The 18,331-nt window shown below is 39.4% G+C and overlaps 1 protein-coding gene across 2 annotated transcripts in view; it reads right to left on the bottom strand.

Moving 5' to 3' along the window:
* zgc:194930 (uncharacterized protein LOC557813 homolog) overlaps positions 1-17,335 on the bottom strand; it is a 50,794-nt gene extending 33,459 nt beyond the window's left edge. Inside the window, exons 1-2 of one of the 2 annotated variants that reach the window (XM_034164527.1) lie at positions 17,069-17,335; positions 16,900-16,983 (exon numbers count right to left, since the gene is read on the bottom strand). Coding sequence is in view for 1 of the 2 variants with exons in the window: in XM_034164526.1 (XP_034020417.1) it covers positions 17,069-17,137 (69 nt within the window). In the remaining variant the exon portion in view is untranslated. The remainder of the gene's footprint in view (positions 1-16,899; positions 16,984-17,068) is intronic. The other variant, XM_034164526.1, reaches the window with a different exon arrangement.
* Between the last annotated feature and the right edge of the window lie 996 nt (positions 17,336-18,331).

The raw sequence follows: 18,331 nt of genomic DNA, 5'->3' as shown, positions 1-18,331 counted from the left end.
TCAGACCTTTTGTCTGACTTAGTGCTTAGCTCAGATAAGATAATTATAGTGGGCGATTTTAACATCCACACAGATGCTGAGAATGACAGCCTCAACACTGCATTTAATCTATTATTAGACTCTATTGGCTTTGCTCAAAAAGTAAATGAGTCCACCCACCACTTTAATCATATCTTAGATCTTGTTCTGACTTATGGTATGGAAATAGAAGACTTAACAGTATTCCCTGAAAACTCCCTTCCGTCTGATAATTTCTTAATAACATTTACATTTACTCTGATGGACTACCCAGCAGTGGGGAATAAGTTTCATTACACTAGAAGTCTTTCAGAAAGTGCTGTAACTAGGTTTAAGGATATGATTCCTTCTTTATGTTCTCTAATGCCATATACCAACACAGTGCAGAGTACCTACCTAAACTCTGTAAGGGAGATAGAGTATCTCGTCAATAGTTTTACATCCTCATTGAAGACAACTTTGGATGCTGTAGCTCCTCTGAAAAAGAGAGCTTTAAATCAGAAGTGTCTGACTCCGTGGTATAACTCACAAACTCGTAGCTTAAAGCAGATAACCCGTAAGTTGGAGAGGAAATGGCGTCTCACTAATTTAGAAGATCTTCACTTAGCCTGGAAAAAGAGTCTGTTGCTCTATAAAAAAGCCCTCCGTAAAGCTAGGACATCTTTCTACTCATCACTAATTGAAGAAAATAAGAACAACCCCAGGTTTCTTTTCAGCACTGTAGCCAGGCTGACAAAGAGTCAGAGCTCTATTGAGCTGAGTATTCCATTAACTTTAACTAGTAATGACTTCATGACTTTCTTTGCTAACAAAATTTTAACTATTAGAGAAAAAATTACTCATAACCATCCCAAAGACGTATCGTTATCTTTGGCTGCTTTCAGTGATGCCGGTATTTGGTTAGACTCTTTCTCTCCGATTGTTCTGTCTGAGTTATTTTCATTAGTTACTTCATCCAAACCATCAACATGTTTATTAGACCCCATTCCTACCAGGCTGCTCAAGGAAGCCCTACCATTATTTAATGCTTCGATCTTAAATATGATCAATCTATCTTTGTTAGTTGGCTATGTACCACAGGCTTTTAAGGTGGCAGTAATTAAACCATTACTTAAAAAGCCATCACTTGACCCAGCTATCTTAGCTAATTATAGGCCAATCTCCAACCTTCCTTTTCTCTCAAAAATTCTTGAAAGGGTAGTTGTAAAACAGCTAACTGATCATCTGCAGAGGAATGGTCTATTTGAAGAGTTTCAGTCAGGTTTTAGAATTCATCATAGTACAGAAACAGCATTAGTGAAGGTTACAAATGATCTTCTTATGGCCTCGGATAGTGGACTCATCTCTGTGCTTGTTCTGTTAGACCTCAGTGCTGCTTTTGATACTGTTGACCATAAAATTTTATTACAGAGATTAGAGCATGCCATAGGTATTACTATCCATGAAGCCAGAGGACACACACCAATTAGCTAAACTGCAGGATTGTCTTACAGACATAAAGACATGGATGACCTCTAATTTCCTGCTTTTAAACTCAGATAAAACTGAAGTTATTGTACTTGGCCCCACAAATCTTAGAAACATGGTGTCTAACCAGATCCTTACTCTGGATGGCATTACCCTGACCTCTAGTAATACTGTGAGAAATCTTGGAGTCATTTTTGATCAGGATATGTCATTCAAAGCGCATATTAAACAAATATGTAGGACTGCTTTTTTGCATTTACGCAATATCTCTAAAATCAGAAAGGTCTTGTCTCAGAGTGATGCTGAAAAACTAATTCATGCATTTATTTCCTCTAGGCTGGACTATTGTAATTCATTATTATCAGGTTGTCCTAAAAGTTCCCTAAAAAGCCTTCAGTTAATTCAAAATGCTGCAGCTAGAGTACTGACGGGGACTAGAAGGAGAGAGCATATCTCACCTATATTGGCCTCTCTTCATTGGCTTCCTGTTAATTCTAGAATAGAATTTAAAATTCTTCTTCTTACTTATAAGGTTTTGAATAATCAGGTCCCATCTTATCTTAGGGACCTCGTAGTACCATATCACCCCAATAGAGCGCTTCGCTCTTAGACTGCAGGCTTACTTGTAGTTCCTAGGGTTTGTAAGAGTAGAATGGGAGGCAGAGCCTTCAGCTTTCAGGCTCCTCTCCTGTGGAACCAGCTCCCAATTCAGATCAGGGAGACAGACACCCTCTCTACTTTTAAGATTAGGCTTAAAACGTTCCTTTTTGCTAAAGCTTATAGTTAGGGCTGGATCAGGTGACCCTGAACCATCCCTTAGTTATGCTGCTATAGACGTAGACTGCTGGGGGGTTCCCATGATGCACTGTTTCTTTCTCTTTTTGCTCTGTATGCACCACTCTGCATTTAATCATTAGTGATCGATCTCTGCTCTCCTCCACAGCATGTCTTTTTCCTGGTTCTCTCCCTCAGCCCCAACCAGTCCCAGCAGAAGACTGCCCCTCCCTGAGCCTGGTTCTGCTGGAGGTTTCTTCCTGTTAAAAGGGAGTTTTTCCTTCCCACTGTAGCCAAGTGCTTGCTCACAGGGGGTTGTTTTGACCGTTGGGGTTTTACATAATTATTGTATGGCCTTGCCTTACAATATAAAGCGCCTTGGGGCAACTGTTTGTTGTGATTTGGCGCTATATAAAAAAATTGATTGATTGATTGATTGATTGTTTAGGTGCTAATGATGGCTTTCGTTTAGCTTTTCTGTATGTAAATTCCATTTCCTTTAGGCGGTTTCTTACAGTTCGGTCACAGACGTTGACTCCAGTTTCCTCCCATTCGTTCCTCATTTGTTTTGTTGTGCCGTCAAAGCGTCTGTCTTGACGCTTTGACGTCTTCCTTGGTCTACCAGTATGTTTGCCTTTAACAACCTTCCCTTGTTGTTTGTATTTGGTCCAGAGTTTAGACACAGCTGACTGTAAACAACCAACATCTTTTGCAACACTGCGTGATGATTTACCCTCTTTTAAGAGTTTGATAATCCTCTCCTTTGTTTCAATTGACATCTCTTGTGTTGGAGCCATGATTCATGTCAGTCCACTTGGTGCAACAGCTGTCCAAGGTGTGATCACTCCTTTTTAGATGCAGAATAACGAGCAGATCTGATTTGATGCAGGTGTTAGTTTTGGTGATGAAAATTTACAGGGTGATTCCATAATTTATTCCTCAGAATTGAGTGAGTCCATATTTTTTTCCCTCTGCTTGGTCTAAAAAAGTAACTGTTACTGACTGCCACAATTTTTTTTCCTGATTTCTTATAGTGTTTCTTAAAGCCAGAAAGTTTCCATTTGAAATGACTTTAGTTTTGTGTCATGTCTGTGATCTGCTTTTTTTCTACAAAATTAAACAACTGAATGAACATCCTCCGAGGCTGGTGATTCCATAATTATTGCCAGGGGTTGTAATACTGTTGGGGCAGGTCTCCTAACTTTTATCAGTGCTTGTCTTAGATCAGGGTCTGTTCCAGCTGCTTTTAAACATGCTGTGGTTCAACCTCTTCTTAAAAAAACCTCACCTGGACTCATCAGTTTTATCCAATTTTAGACCTGTGTCTCATCTGCCGTTTCTGTCTAAGGTTTTAGAAAAGGTTGTCTTTTTACAGTTACAATCATTTTTAGAAGACAATCTCATCCTTGAAAAATTCCAATCTGGGTTTAGATCGCGACACAGCACTGAGTCGGCACTTTTAAAAGTTCATAATGACATCACTTTGTCAGTGGATGCAGGGAATCCTGCTGTGCTGGTCCTGTTGGACCTCACAGCAGCCTTTGATACTGTGGATCACACAGTACTTGTTTCCCAGTTAGAAGATTTTTATTGGCATTCATGGTACTGCACTTAAGTGGTTTAGATCATATTTGGCTGAAAGGAGCTTCTCTGTCATGATTGGGGACCTCTCCTCATCAACTGCTCATCTGTCTTGTGGTGTGCCGCAGGGTTCTGTCCTTGGGCCGATTCTATTTTCTTTGTACATTCGTACATTCGGCCAAAATTTTGCCGATAGAACGCTGTCGTTAGTTACTGAAATAATGTTGTGTAGACCTTATTTCTAGCATGAAGAACTTTCATTTACTGCTAAGACGTTGAAACATTCAGCTGATTTATTGGCTATCGGCAAATCAGCCGATTTATTGATTATCAGCATTTTTTTTCCATCCAAATATCATTATTGGCATCGGCCTCAAAAAATCCATATCGGTCGGGCTCTATTCATTACCAGCCCAAAACTCCCTCCGTCCCAACTTTTCTTGGAACATGTTCTTGGAACACCACAGCTGTATCTTTAAGAAATTCCTCAAATAGCCATTCTACGAGTTTGACCTTTCCAGATCACCCAGTGTCAAAGGTCATGCGTCAAACATAAAGGTGGTACAGGTTGTATTCATGTTTTCATAGTAGCTAGGGATATAAACAATATTAACAAATACATAAATAATAAATTAAGTTGACCACACAAAACATGAAATATCTTGGGCTCATACTGCCTGCAATGAAATAAAAGTCAAAGTCAATGCAGGAATCAGAGAAAAATCCACAAAAATGATTTTTGGTGTAAAATTGAGGGAGTTGAAATATTTTTGAGGGTTGAAACCGAGTAAAGTTCCTTTAAAGGCGATAGTTTCAAAATTAGAGCATATGCTAGATTTTCAAAGTATAATGGAGGTGAGTTGATGAGAAAACATGGTGCTCAGTTGTTCATGAGCATTTCAAAATCTGTTTTCAGGAGGTATTTAGTAGTCTGACAGGAAAGTGATCTCAATGTATAAATTATTCTTTACAACTTTTGTTATATACTGTTGTGACTTTATAGCCAGCCCAACAAAACCACCTACCAAAAAACAAATAAGGCTTCTAGCCCATCCTTTCACCTTGGTAGAGTGCAATATGGGTTTGAGTTGTTGGTGTAAACACTGCACATACCAACACGGTAAAACCAAATAAAGGTAGATGAGGTCTGACATAAACCCGGAGAGCTTCGATAACATCTGGGCCTCGCAAACAGATCACTAAAATCCATTTTTTCCAACATACCAACAGTAATTCAACACCAGAGTTAAGCTGGCACTTTTTCAGTTGTTGCCCGAGGTGAAGATATGAAGATATATCTCTCTGTGGCTCTCGGAACATTATTACAAAAACAAGCTAAATCTTTCACAGACAACAAGAAATTGTTGGCTCAGATGAAAAAAAAAGCCTTAAATTATTAAGTCGGCACTTAAATCTTGGCATGCATGACGAACGTGTGTATTGACAGGACAGTGAGCTGGAGATCATGTTTATATGGGTGATGTGTGAAGGAAAAGTGGGCTAACAGGTCCAACATCGATGTCGTGCTTGCTGTCTTTCTTTCTCTTTATCTTTTCCCATCTACAATATAATCGCTCACATTTTTCCTTGACATTTGACCTTTCAAACCACAAACTAGTCAACATAGGTCTGGCAAAAGCATGGTGGGGATCCCCTTTGCTAATACTTTTGTGCCCGCCTGATATACTGAAGGTGAATTTTTGATAAAAGCTCAAACAAGAAGGTACGGATTTCCATATCACCCTGATTTATCTACAATAAAGTAACTGAGAACCTCGAACTGTCATTGAGCTTCTGCACTGGAGTACAGCAGAATGGGCAAAGAGGTCATCTGTCAAATTCGTGGTGCAGTTTAGCTAAAATTCCCATAATTGTGCATTTTTGTGATTAAATCAATCAATCAATCAATTTTTTTATATAGCGCCAAATCACAACAAACAGTTGCCCCAAGGCGCTTTATATTGTAAGGCAAGGCCATACAATAATTATGTAAAACCCCAACGGTCAAAACGACCCCCTGTGAGCAAGCACTTGGCTACAGTGGGAAGGAAAAACTCCCTTTTAACAGGAAGAAACCTCCAGCAGAACCAGGCTCAGGGAGGGGCAGTCTTCTGCTGGGACTGGTTGGGGCTGAGGGAGAGAACCAGGAAAAAGACATGCTGTGGAGGGGAGCACAGATCGATCACTAATGATTAAATGCAGAGTGGTGCATACAGAGCAAAAAGAGAAAGAAACAATGCATCATGGGAACCCCCCAGCAGTCTACGTCTATAGCAGCATAACTAAGGGATGGTTCAGGGTCACCCGATCCAGCCCTAACTATAAGCTTTAGCAAAAAGGAAAGTTTTAAGCCTAATCTTAAAAGTAGAGAGGGTGTCAAAACCTTATAAGTAAGAAGAAGAATTTTAAAGTCTATTCTAGAATTAACAGGAAGCCAATGAAGAGAGGCCAATATGGGTGAGATATGCTCTCTCCTTCTAGTCCCCGTCAGTACTCTAGCTGCAGCATTTTGAATTAACTGAAGGTTTTTTAGGGAACTTTTAGGACAACCTGATAATAATGAATTACAATAGTCCAGCCTAGAGGAAATAAATGCATGAATTAGTTTTTCAGCATCACTCTGAGACAAGACCTTTCTGATTTTAGAGATATTGCGTAAATGCAAAAAAGCAGTCCTACATATTTGTTTAATATGCGCTTTGAATGACATATCCTGATCAAAAATGACTCCAAGATTTCTCACAGTATTACTAGAGGTCAGGGTAATGCCATCCAGAGTAAGGATCTGGTTAGACACCATGTTTCTAAGATTTGTGGGGCCAAGTACAATAACTTCAGTTTTATCTGAGTTTAAAAGCAGGAAATTAGAGGTCATCCATGTCTTTATGTCTGTAAGACAATCCTGCAGTTTAGCTAATTGGTGTGTGTCCTCTGGCTTCATGGATAGATAAAGCTGGGTATCATCTGCGTAACAATGAAAATTTAAGCAATACCGTCTAATAATACTGCCTAAGGGAAGCATGTATAAAGTGAATAAAATTGGTCCTAGCACAGAACCTTGTGGAACTCCATAATTAACTTTAGTCTGTTAAGAAGATTCCCCATTTACATGAACAAATTGTAATCTATTAGACAAATATGATTCAAACCACCGCAGTGCCTTTAATACCTATGGCATGCTCTAATCTCTGTAATAAAATTTTACGGTCAACAGTATCAAAAGCAGCACTGAGGTCTAACAGAACAAGCACAGAGATGAGTCCACTGTCCGAGGCCATAAGAAGATCATTTGTAACCTTCACTAATGCTGTTTCTGTACTATGATGAATTCTAAAACCTGACTGAAACTCTTCAAATAGACCATTCCTCTGCAGATGATCAGTTAGCTGTTTTACAACTACCCTTTCAAGAATTTTTGAGAGAAAAGGAAGGTTGGAGATTGGCCTATAATTAGCTAAGATAGCTGGGTCAAGTGATGGCTTTTTAAGTAATGGTTTAATTACTGCCACCTTAAAAGCATGTGGTACATAGCCAACTAACAAAGATAGATTGATCATATTTAAGATCGAAGCATTAAATAATGGTAGGGCTTCCTTGAGCAGCCTGGTAGGAATGGGGTCTAATAAACATGTTGATGGTTTGGATGAAGTAACTAATGAAAATAACTCAGACAGAACAATCGGAGAGAAAGAGTCTAACCAAATACCGGCATCACTGAAAGCAGCCAAAGATAACGATACGTCTTTGGGATGGTTATGAGTAATTTTTTCTCTAATAGTTAAAATTTTGTTAGCAAAGAAAGTCATGAAGTCATTACTAGTTAAAGTTAATGGAATACTCAGCTCAATAGAGCTCTGACTCTTTGTCAGCCTGGCTACAGTGCTGAAAAGAAACCTGGGGTTGTTCTTATTTTCTTCAATTAGTGATGAGTAGAAAGATGTCCTAGCTTTATGGAGGGCTTTTTTATAGAGCAACAGACTCTTTTTCCAGGCTAAGTGAAGATCTCCTAAATTAGTGAGACGCCATTTCCTCTCCAACTTACGGGTTATCTGCTTTAAGCTACGAGTTTGTGAGTTATACCACGGAGTCAGGCACTCCGTGGTATAACACACACCTCCATTGGAAGCCTTAAGGACAAGTTGGAACATGTCCTGCTGTTAAACAATTTCTCATATACTCACTCCACTGAAAGCCATCAAAAGCCACCTGGATTTTACAAATGGTTATCAACACGGAGGTGTTTTTCCTGTGCCGCCGCACCACGTCGGCTGCGTCATGACGCGCGGACCCGTCCGCACGTCTTTCATTAAAAAAATCTCCTTTAACAGCGGAATATCCGGATAAAATGCTGAAACTGACTTCTTCTGAAACTTCTCTGTTCTCTCACGACGTCCTGGATCAATAGAGCCTGAAATGTGGAGGTTTTCAGCTTGAACAGGCTGACGACGGCGGCTGAGAGCGCTGAGCGACATCTCGCACCATGAAAAGTTCTTAAAGCGACAGAATCACCTCAAAATCTCTCATCAGCCGTTAAAATTTTCACTGAAAACCAGCTTAATTTTTCGAACCGTGTCCACTTCGATGTGTCTCACAGGTTTAGAAAAAATTTTGATCAAACAACGCGCCAGTCTCTCAGCAACTTCTCAGACAAAGGAATTCCGACGAGGGGCTGGACGACTCCTCCCACAAGGAGTGCTCACAGGCGAATGACGTCACCGACAGGCGTGGAAAAACTCACGCATGCGCACGAGGGTTCAAGCATGTCTGACGTAAAAACATATGAATGAAATCCATATAGTTTTTGAAAAAATAAAAAGGACCTATACTTTATTGACAGCCCTCGTATGACTACTATATACGATATACTGCAGATTCTTTCCTGGTGGATGCATATCATGTTCTGAGCCCGTCTGCAGTTCAGCTTCTTTCCGGGAAGCTTAGAGTGATGAACAAAATGTCATACAAATACAAATCATCATACAAATCGTCTTACAAATGCAACGCTGATAAACGGGACTGAGTGCAACATGGTCACAATTCACTTTTGTGTAATTCACCACACTGGCTCTTCTGTTTAATTTACTTTGGGTTTAAATAGTGCAGTGCCCTTAGGAAGTACGTGTTCCTCTAGAAAAGTGGGGGTTTTGTTGACGATCTTTGTCAAGCTGGCTCGTGAGAACGTTCCGCCGTGTGCTATTAAAGCAAGAAGCATCTGTGTGTCTGTAGCTCACATATCTCTCAGTGTTTGTGTATTATTTATTTCTTCCGCCTCTCCCCTGTGAACGCGTTCGAGATAGGCATCTGTTTAAGGCAGAGTGGCTCATCTTTTCTGACAATCTTTGTCAAGGTTGTCATGCGAGAATGTTCTGCCCTGTGCCAATAATGATGACGACTTAAAAAAAAAGGTTTTGAAAATTAATCCCCCAAAATTTTCAGAATAAAGGATGCGCATTATCGTGCCATGCGCAAGCCATTCACATTCGCTCAGCAGTCTTTGAATTGGAGTCTTCCTTCATGGGCCTCGAACCAAAACCACGATGGTCGCAAAAGTAGTACATCATTACTTCATACCCACAAAGCCACAGTGCTGATGCCCGCCCTCCCTGTGAGCTGAAGCTGCACCTGACAGATTGTCCTCACGTGACATGAGGGAACGGCATCATGTTTGCTAATCCAGTTCCTCAGGATGCAGGTGGCTATGATCGTGAACATACTGTTATTTGTCCTTAAACGACACCCAAACAGAACCAGTATTTCCATGTAGACATGTGGAATGACCCTCTATTTCTCTGATAAGGTGCTCCACTAATCACGCTTTTAAGACCCATGTTCATTCTTTTTAAGATCAGCGTATGAAGAAAATAAAGCCCATTTACCTGCTTTTGTGTTTTGTTTTAGTAAACTGCGTACAGATAAGAAAGCCTCCCAAATCTCCCAAAACGTATCAGAAAAGTTGACACGTTTTTCTGGATTCTTGTTAATGTGTAACTTTTTCGATTGCAATTTCACACAAAAACCATATATGTTGCAACACTAACAGCGTATTCCACAAATGTCATAATAAGTGGCAATTAGGAATGAGTAGGTGGAGCCAGATTTAGGGTGTCCCGGGGGCGTGCCCCCTCCCCCGGAAAAATTTTGCAAAGAAAAAAAAAAAGAAACGTGGGTTATTAGGTGGTTTTTGGTTCATTTTGAGTGTTATTTTAATTCTTTTTTCTGAACAGATTATTTTAGACATATTTGCAGTATAACCAATAATAAGCATGAAACTGGGTTACAGTTTAACACTCCTCCATTTCCCTTCTTTCTCTCTTTCTTATGCACTCACTATGTACCTTATCTGTTGGATGAGACAAATAATCAGGGTATTTAATGATCACAGGCACACAACCGCTATAAAGTGTTCAGGCTGCTTAGCGAGACTAATGTATTTGAACCATGGAAACTATTTAAAACTTACTCTTTGACAAAATTTTCCAGTTGCTTAGCAGAGCAGTTTACAGGAACGATGTCTGCTAACACAGTGAATTCCCTAATGTTCCCTTGTTATCTAGCGGTATCTATTGATAATAACTAGGCATAGCAGCTTAGCTAGGTGATGCTGATGTTAGCTTCCGATTCTGTTGTTGATTCAAAGCTCTCAAGAGCGCTTTGAAGATTTGTGACCTTTTCTTTAAATTATGTGATGTGTAAAAAAGTATGTACACAGAACAAAAGGAAAAAGTAGCTGGAACACAGGTGTACACTCATTTTTCAGGGCGTTACGGCCCGAGACGGGCATCGGTGGCCGTGAGAGTGCAGCCACAGAGACAGACAGAGAGCAGCTGCTGTCTACACGTGCGCGCGCACACACACACACACACACACACACCACCGGCCCCCGCTGTTAGGGAACACAAAGGTGTAAAAACAGAGGTCATAGAAGGTGCAAGTCTGTTTGCTATTTAACCGGTGGGGAATATCAATGTAAACCTGAACGTGAGGTGCAAAGGAGTTGGATTTACCGCATGCCTGGACATGTTTGTAGTTCACACACAATCAACCAGTCACACAGGTGCCTGGCCTCCCTTTTACACTGGAGCGCACCAGTGGAAAAGTACTGGGATAATGAGAAAACAGTTGCAAGTAAAATACGTTCTGGCGAGGTGACGGATTAGCGCCAACCTGCCAGAGTGTGCACTGGACAGTGATCACCAAAGCTCCCTGATGTGAAGCAGTCAGGTGAAGTTTTGAGTTTTTGCATTCATGCTGACTCATTTAATAGTTGATTTCAATTCACGTTTGTTTTTTTATTTTTCCTCTTATATTGGAAGTGGGGGGGGGTTCTGTCACAAACAACAATGCTTTGCGTTGCAATATCACATCTTCGTGATGCCAATTGTGCACATAAATTCAACAGCTTTGAACCTGGCTGTGAATTAATAGTAGTTTCATAGTTTTTTAATCATAGGCATTACCTGAACAAGTAAATGTACAGGAAAATGGAGTGTATGTGCACTGCGAACCTACTTATGTAAGGCGAGTCTGATTGTTGCGCACTTTAAAATCGACCTATGCAACCCTGGGCTTTGGACCAGGTTTTCTTTGGTTTATCAGGTGGACACTAGGAATGAGACCAGGCTGCAAGATGGAACCCAAAGTATCACTTCCAAATCTGCATCTGACAAATGCGCTTCTTGCCAGTTGTGAAAAGCGTAGTTGTCGCGGCAACCAATTCATATAAACTCTACGCTCCACAACCCACAGTTGTTCCATAAATCACACATCTGTATCTTTACATTTTCTAAACTGATGTGAGTAACTGAATTTGAGCATTTACTCTGCATATGCAGTGATAAGAGGAGTTTTTTCTTACAGCAGCCTTTCAGATGTCATGGCGCAGAGTGTGTGTACGTGTAACATGATGTGCAGTCTCCAAACATCTCTTTCAGACGGCCTTGGGCGGCAGCCTGATGCAAACAAGTCCGTCTTCTCTCTATTACCCAGCAGCCCACACTTATCAATAGCTGTCCCCTCCCTCGGTCACACTGCAAACAGACCTGCTGCTGTTTTCCTAGTCAGGAGATCCGAATTGCACTTTAGACGGTAAACAGGCCTGCATGGGTAAATGACGCAGTGCTCTTTATGCGGTGCTAAATATAGGCACATTTTTTATTTGGTTACAGATCTACTCAAGAAACTAGAGTACAGAATTTAAAATAAACTCACCAATGAATTTTTGAACAACAACATTAATGTGCAATAGTTCCAGTTATTGACACATTTTGATAGATGTACATGAAATCATCATTTAGTAGATTTCTGTGTGAAACCATGTATCAATGTTCACCAAATTTTAATCAGTTTATCGTCATTAAGTTATTACTTCCACCAAGGGCGTAATAAAATCATCAGCATTTATTTATTTATTTGTCTGTCTGTCTCTTAGCAGGATTATGTCAAAAGTACTGTCAAATCAATTTTTTTGGTTTTAATAAATGTTAGAAAAACTGGATTATTGTGGTTTTGAGGAACTTCCTTAACAATTTTGTTCAGGAAGTGCCCAAAATAATCACTTAACCCTCATTAACCGTTCAGGGATAAATTGACAGTAAATGTGTAAACCTATTCTGCTCAACCTAAGTTTCGGGATGTGTTAATGTTTAATACATCAAAACACATCCATTAATTGAAAGAAGAATTGGAAAGCCTTGCATGAGTGCACCGCTGGATGAGGGGTTTAAAGGGGTCATACTGTGCAAAATTACCTTTAACAGGTAAATGTGGTTGGGATTTAATGTTAAACCACCTCACAGTTGAGCCCTGCTGTCCTCGCCTCCTTCTACAGATAAACAGAGAGTGTACTAACCAGTAGTATCTCTCTGTGGAATGAAAGTAGCAGTCTTGCAGACGGGAAGGCACTGGGGAGGGTTGTGAGGGCAGCAGGGAAGATTATCAGGGCCCGGCTGCCAACCATTGGTGAACTGGCAGAACAGCGCTGCTTGTCCAGGGCAAGGATAATCAGGGACACTTCACATCCCTTTAACAATCTGTTTTCCCCCCTACCCTTGGGTTGACAGTACCATAGCCTGAGTTGCAAAACACACAGATTCAGGGACAGCTTCTACCCAACTGCCCAAAGACAGTTAAATACAAATCGATAGAACTATCCAATATAGAATGTAGGATATAGAATACACTTTCTCCTTGTAGCATCTTCATATGTGCAATATCCTGTGTCCTTTATTTATTTATTATTATGTATGTTGTGTATACACAGATACAGAGACAGTTATTAATCTTTTTTTAACCTATGACTATCACAGTCCTTGGACTGGTATTCTGTGCTTTATTCTGTTTTTATCTATTCATGCAGTGCATCAATCTTTCGTTCTGTACACCATCTGTGCTGTTTTTACTGAATGACAATAAAAATGAGTCTAAGTTGCACAGTTTTATGTTTGTCCATGTAGAAGCAACACTAAGCAAAGCGTATGTAATAAAATGGCCCATTTATGCTTATGTGACACACTGTAAAAGTCATACGGCAGTATGAATACATCTGAATATATGCTCATAACTGAGTCCATTCTTTTCCACTTATCACCCGCGGGACCACAGCGGATATACAAAAGCGGATATAGAAACATGATCCCCCCATCAATACGTGTCAGACATATTTCATGTCAACACTAAACTGCTAGTTAAAAAGTTGTTTCCACTAAGTTTCATGCCTGTACCTCACGTGCTATAGCGCCACCACCAGGCCAAATGTAGAGCTCAATTTGCACATGGAACTTTTGAATCATATGCCTGACTTTCAAAGCTCATGTACTGCTGGATTAGTTTGATGCTCAACGCACCCTATAATGATTATTTTCACCAAGTCAAGACTTTCCTTCATATTTTATTTTAAGGAAAAGTCTAAATATTTTTCGCATGCCATAAATTTTGTCCAATTATTGTGAAAAAGCCAATGATGATCTACAGGCCGAGCCTCACAAAGCTTTCTGTATGACTGTTTGGTTTTTCAAAGCGTTCATCTGTTACAGCCGACTGAAATTGGTTGTGAATCCGCCAAATAGGAAGTGAGGTCATATCTCAGGGTTACTTCGATGTATCAAAACCAAACTCAGTATGTGGCCTTGAGAAGTTATTGTGAGGAAGCACAAATGGTTTTTGCAAAAAATAAGAAGGTCCGATACTTTTCTAACAGACCTAGTAAACACTTCTAAAACTGAAAATGCTGTTTTTGGAACCTGCTAACACCTCTGGAGTGATTTACAAGACATTTTGCGGATGTTAGCGTGGTGACGTCACACGCTGGTCTTGCTAGCTGCAAAGCTCTGTTTAGTTTGTGTGTAAATATAATCTCTGTCATATATTATGTAAACGCTAGTGCGAAATAAACATTTCTAAAACTGAAAACGCTCGTTTTGGAAACTGATAACACCTCTGGAGTGATTTACAAGACATTTCGCGGATGTCAGCGTGCACACTAACTTCCGCTAACTCAAAGCTAGCTTCTGCTCTTGCCCAAAGCTCATAAACATAAATATTGCTTATGAATGATTAAATGATTGATAGAAGGGCTTTATTGAACATGTACAAATTGTAAATAAGACAATGGGATTTTAATAATTAATGTAAAGACAACAAATGTATAATTTTATATATACACACATATTCTGAAATGTAATGATTTTGTCAATTATGTACTACTTTCAAATTGAAAACAAAAAATAATCCTTAAAAAAACAATAGGCCACTGGGCAAACACAGACTGGAGCTCTGTTTATCCTGTTTCACATGATTCAGCTGCAGCAACCTTAGAGCAGCAAGGCAAACTAGTCCTCAGGCAAAGAGTATTTGCATACACTTTTAATGGCCTGCTTAGTAATGGTAATAATGTGCAATACAGGTGGAAAGCAAAACAAAAGGGTTTAGCGCACCACATCTTAGCATGTCGTGTCAACCAACTATCAGGATGTGTTGAATCGCACCTGTTGAGGGAAAATAAATGACTTGGAAACTATCATCAAATTGAAGAATTGCACTTTGGTGCTGAATGCGCCACAACACTGACGTGATCGACTTCCAGGAAGAAGGATAAATTTTGGGTGACATTTTAACCGCCCTGTGGTTCACTAAAGCTATGCGTTAGATATGCAAACAAAGCCCAAGGCTACGTATACGAGTCCTGGTCCACCTCTCCCCGCCATCTCCATTCCAGGAAGAACAAATGTTGCCTGTAACTGCTCACTGATCACTCATTAACCCGCCTGTTTGCAGTTCTCAAGGTCTGACGGACGTTTTTAGCTCAGCACTCGCCTCCTGAAATAAGATGTTTGACTCAAGAGCTGAAACGGTTACTTGATTAACCGAATGTTTGAGCAACACAGACTCCTTCAAGTGTAACAGTGGTGTTTTTAAACATCATTTTTTAAACACCAACTTGTGGTAATTAATCATTTTTCTGTAGTTATATAAGGTAAATTAAATATCCAAAATATTTAATCAAAATAATGGTTATTTTTTTGTGCTTTCTGAGTTCTGCTACGATAGCCAAGTATGCCTTTGAATACTAGCTACAGGCGATTAATATAAATAGACTGTTGTTGCATTGTTTGCCGCGTGTGTAATAAAATCTCCAGAATTCGCTCGTGTGGAACCCCTTGGGGTGAAAAGCATTAACTCAGCAGTTCTTGGAGATGCATGCACCGCGCAAGCTACAAGGACATGGCTGAATCTATGGATAACACTACGGCAAATATTTGTAACTTGCTCAAAGAAGGATGGACAAAGTCCCTGAAATGTGTCACGGATGTGACAATCGCAACAATAAAATATTTCTGGTCAATAACGCATGCTTTACATTTCATTGTTGCACTCTTGCCCCCCAAGCCAATAGCATAAGTAGGACTTCACATTTACGCAGATTTACGCACTGCTAAGCTTGAGGATTCAGTTTGTAGCATTGGGTTCCTGTGGCGTTGTCTCCTTTCCAACCAGAGACGGTAAATATTGCGCTGTGCACCTTATAAACGTTGGTCATTGACATCAATTTCACCAGCATTTGATGAACAGGCTAACGTAAAGAGAAATTATGTTGGAAATAGTTTGTAAATTCCAGTTAGGCTAAAAATGTGTCTAGCATAGCCTAGCTTGTTAGCTGCTACATTAGACTATAAAGTAAAAGACAGTCTTTATCAATATGTATTTAGAATGTCCAAAAGCTACATAGCTATGTTTCAAATTCTTAGAACAGGTGGATCCTAAAACCCGGAATCATTCGGCGACATCTCGGAAACAGTACTTATTATGTAGATCAATGTATTTCTGCTTATAATTAAAAGTCATATGGTAGAGTATGTTTTAAATGGAGTAATATAGTGCGGTTTTAAGAGTGATTTACAGATAGATTTTAAAAATCGAAATCATTCGCTGTTTGAAAATAAGTAATATTTCTGAGATCTCTCGTGGGGGGGGGGGGGGGGGGGTAAGAAAAGGTAAGAAAATTCACATCATTTCAAAGTGCACAAAGTGACATCTTCAAAATATTTAGTTTGGTCCAACAACACTCAAAACTCAATTCACACTGCTACAAAAACAGAAGCTTTGGTGTCAACCAATCAATAAATAAATATTGAATACTAATTAGATTTTTTTTTATCCATTCAGGGTGATCATTTTCTGTTATTTTTTGAATAAAGCTGCAACTAATTCATGTTAATGATTTAAATTGCATAATGAAGTAATTAGTATGTATATATATATATATATATATATATATATATATATATATGAATCAGTTTGAGTATATTAATTAATTTATTATTCATCATCTCACAAATAATTTCCAGCTCTTGTGCACAAGATTTTTTTTTGTTCAAACTATTAATAATTCTGAAAATAGTTTTTTTTTTTTAAATTAAAAAAAAAAAAAATTCTATTCAAGAATGATGTACAGCAGTGGTGCAAACACTTGCTTCATCATCAGTTTAACATAAATAAGTAAATAAATTGCAGTTTTATTTTCTGTTGTTGAATGTGTGGATGTGATATTTTATATAACTTTACCTCGCCATATGGTCACAACATTACAGCCAGACGTGCACCTGTTTCTGTCGACGCTACGGCAACTAACACTTCCATCCACACCACCTTGTTGTAAAACGAAATATATATATTTTTAATAAAAGTCGTTGATAAGGCTTGTAAAAGTGGAATAAGTGTTAATAGCACCTACCTGTTGCGCTAAGCGAAGATGTGACGCTCCTCTAAGTATGAAAAAACCACCGAAAACTTCTGCTGTCATTGAACTTTTCTCCCCCCAAATACTCACTTGACAGAAAAAAAATACGTTTTATAAATCTTAGAGGCTCCATCGATTATTTTCAGCGCTAAGTGATGGTTTTTGTTGATTTGAATCCGCTGAGAAGCGTTTTATTTCCCCCTCGGTGACCACACAGTCCCATGTCTCTCCAACTGATGTTTGTTAGCTTAGGATACACCAGCACCTCCGTCAAGTTACACGCAACTACCGCCGGAAGTCTGTCACAACTTTCAAGTTAAACTTGTAAAGCTAAAAAAAAAAAAAAGTACTTTGCTTTTAAAAAATGCTACAGTGCTGGAATGTTGTAAGTGTTATGACATTTAAAAAGTTTAGATAAATTTGCATTTAACTGAGTTTTTTTTCTCCAAAACACCAAAAATAAAGGATGCCATTTTTATTTTATGCTATCAGATAAGATCAACTTTATTTATTCTGAAGGAAATTATTTTGAGTACAGAAACAGTAAACAGTGAACAATGCCCCCCACAGACACACAATAAGGAGAACAAATTCATGCAAAATGCCTGGAAGACCTTTGCACAAGATGTTTGACAACACTGCACACAACCCTGAATAACAACTCGACTGAATCACTCTTATGTATTCATCCTGCAGAAGGGGGAGGGATTATACAATCTGATTGCCACAGGTAGGAAAGACCTCCTGTGGCATTCTTTGGTGCATCTCGGTGGTCTCAGTCTGTGGTTGAAGGTACTCAGGCTGGACACTAGTGTGGCATGCAGCGGGTGGGAGGTGTTGTCCAGGATGCTGAGCAGTTTCCTCAACATCCTCCTCTCTGACACCTCCACCACAGATCCAGCTCAACCCCCAGGACAGAGCCAGCTCTCCTGAGAAGAGGCTCAGGTCTAGGCCATAGTCTGTAAGAGACTATGGCCTCGACCTCACTCACTAGAATGGTGGTGGGTACATAGGGTTTTAACTATGGCCTTTGAAATTTCATAAAGCTGACAAAATTTAGTTTCTACTGAAATCCAAGCATTATAATGTAGGTTTATTTTTGCAGTTAAATTACTGCTCATTTTAAAAAGAGAACATATTTACCTGGGGGAAATTCATAGGGAATATAGAGTCTTTCATGGTCCACTCATACCCTGCGCATTTGGAGGAGTTCCAGTCACACTCGTCACACACAAGAAAAAAAAAAAGGCAAACCAG

Source organism: Thalassophryne amazonica, chromosome 23 (genome assembly GCF_902500255.1).
Source record: "Thalassophryne amazonica chromosome 23, fThaAma1.1, whole genome shotgun sequence".
Lineage (NCBI taxonomy): Eukaryota > Metazoa > Chordata > Actinopteri > Batrachoidiformes > Batrachoididae > Thalassophryne > Thalassophryne amazonica.
This window is presented reverse-complemented; position numbering and strand designations above follow the sequence as displayed.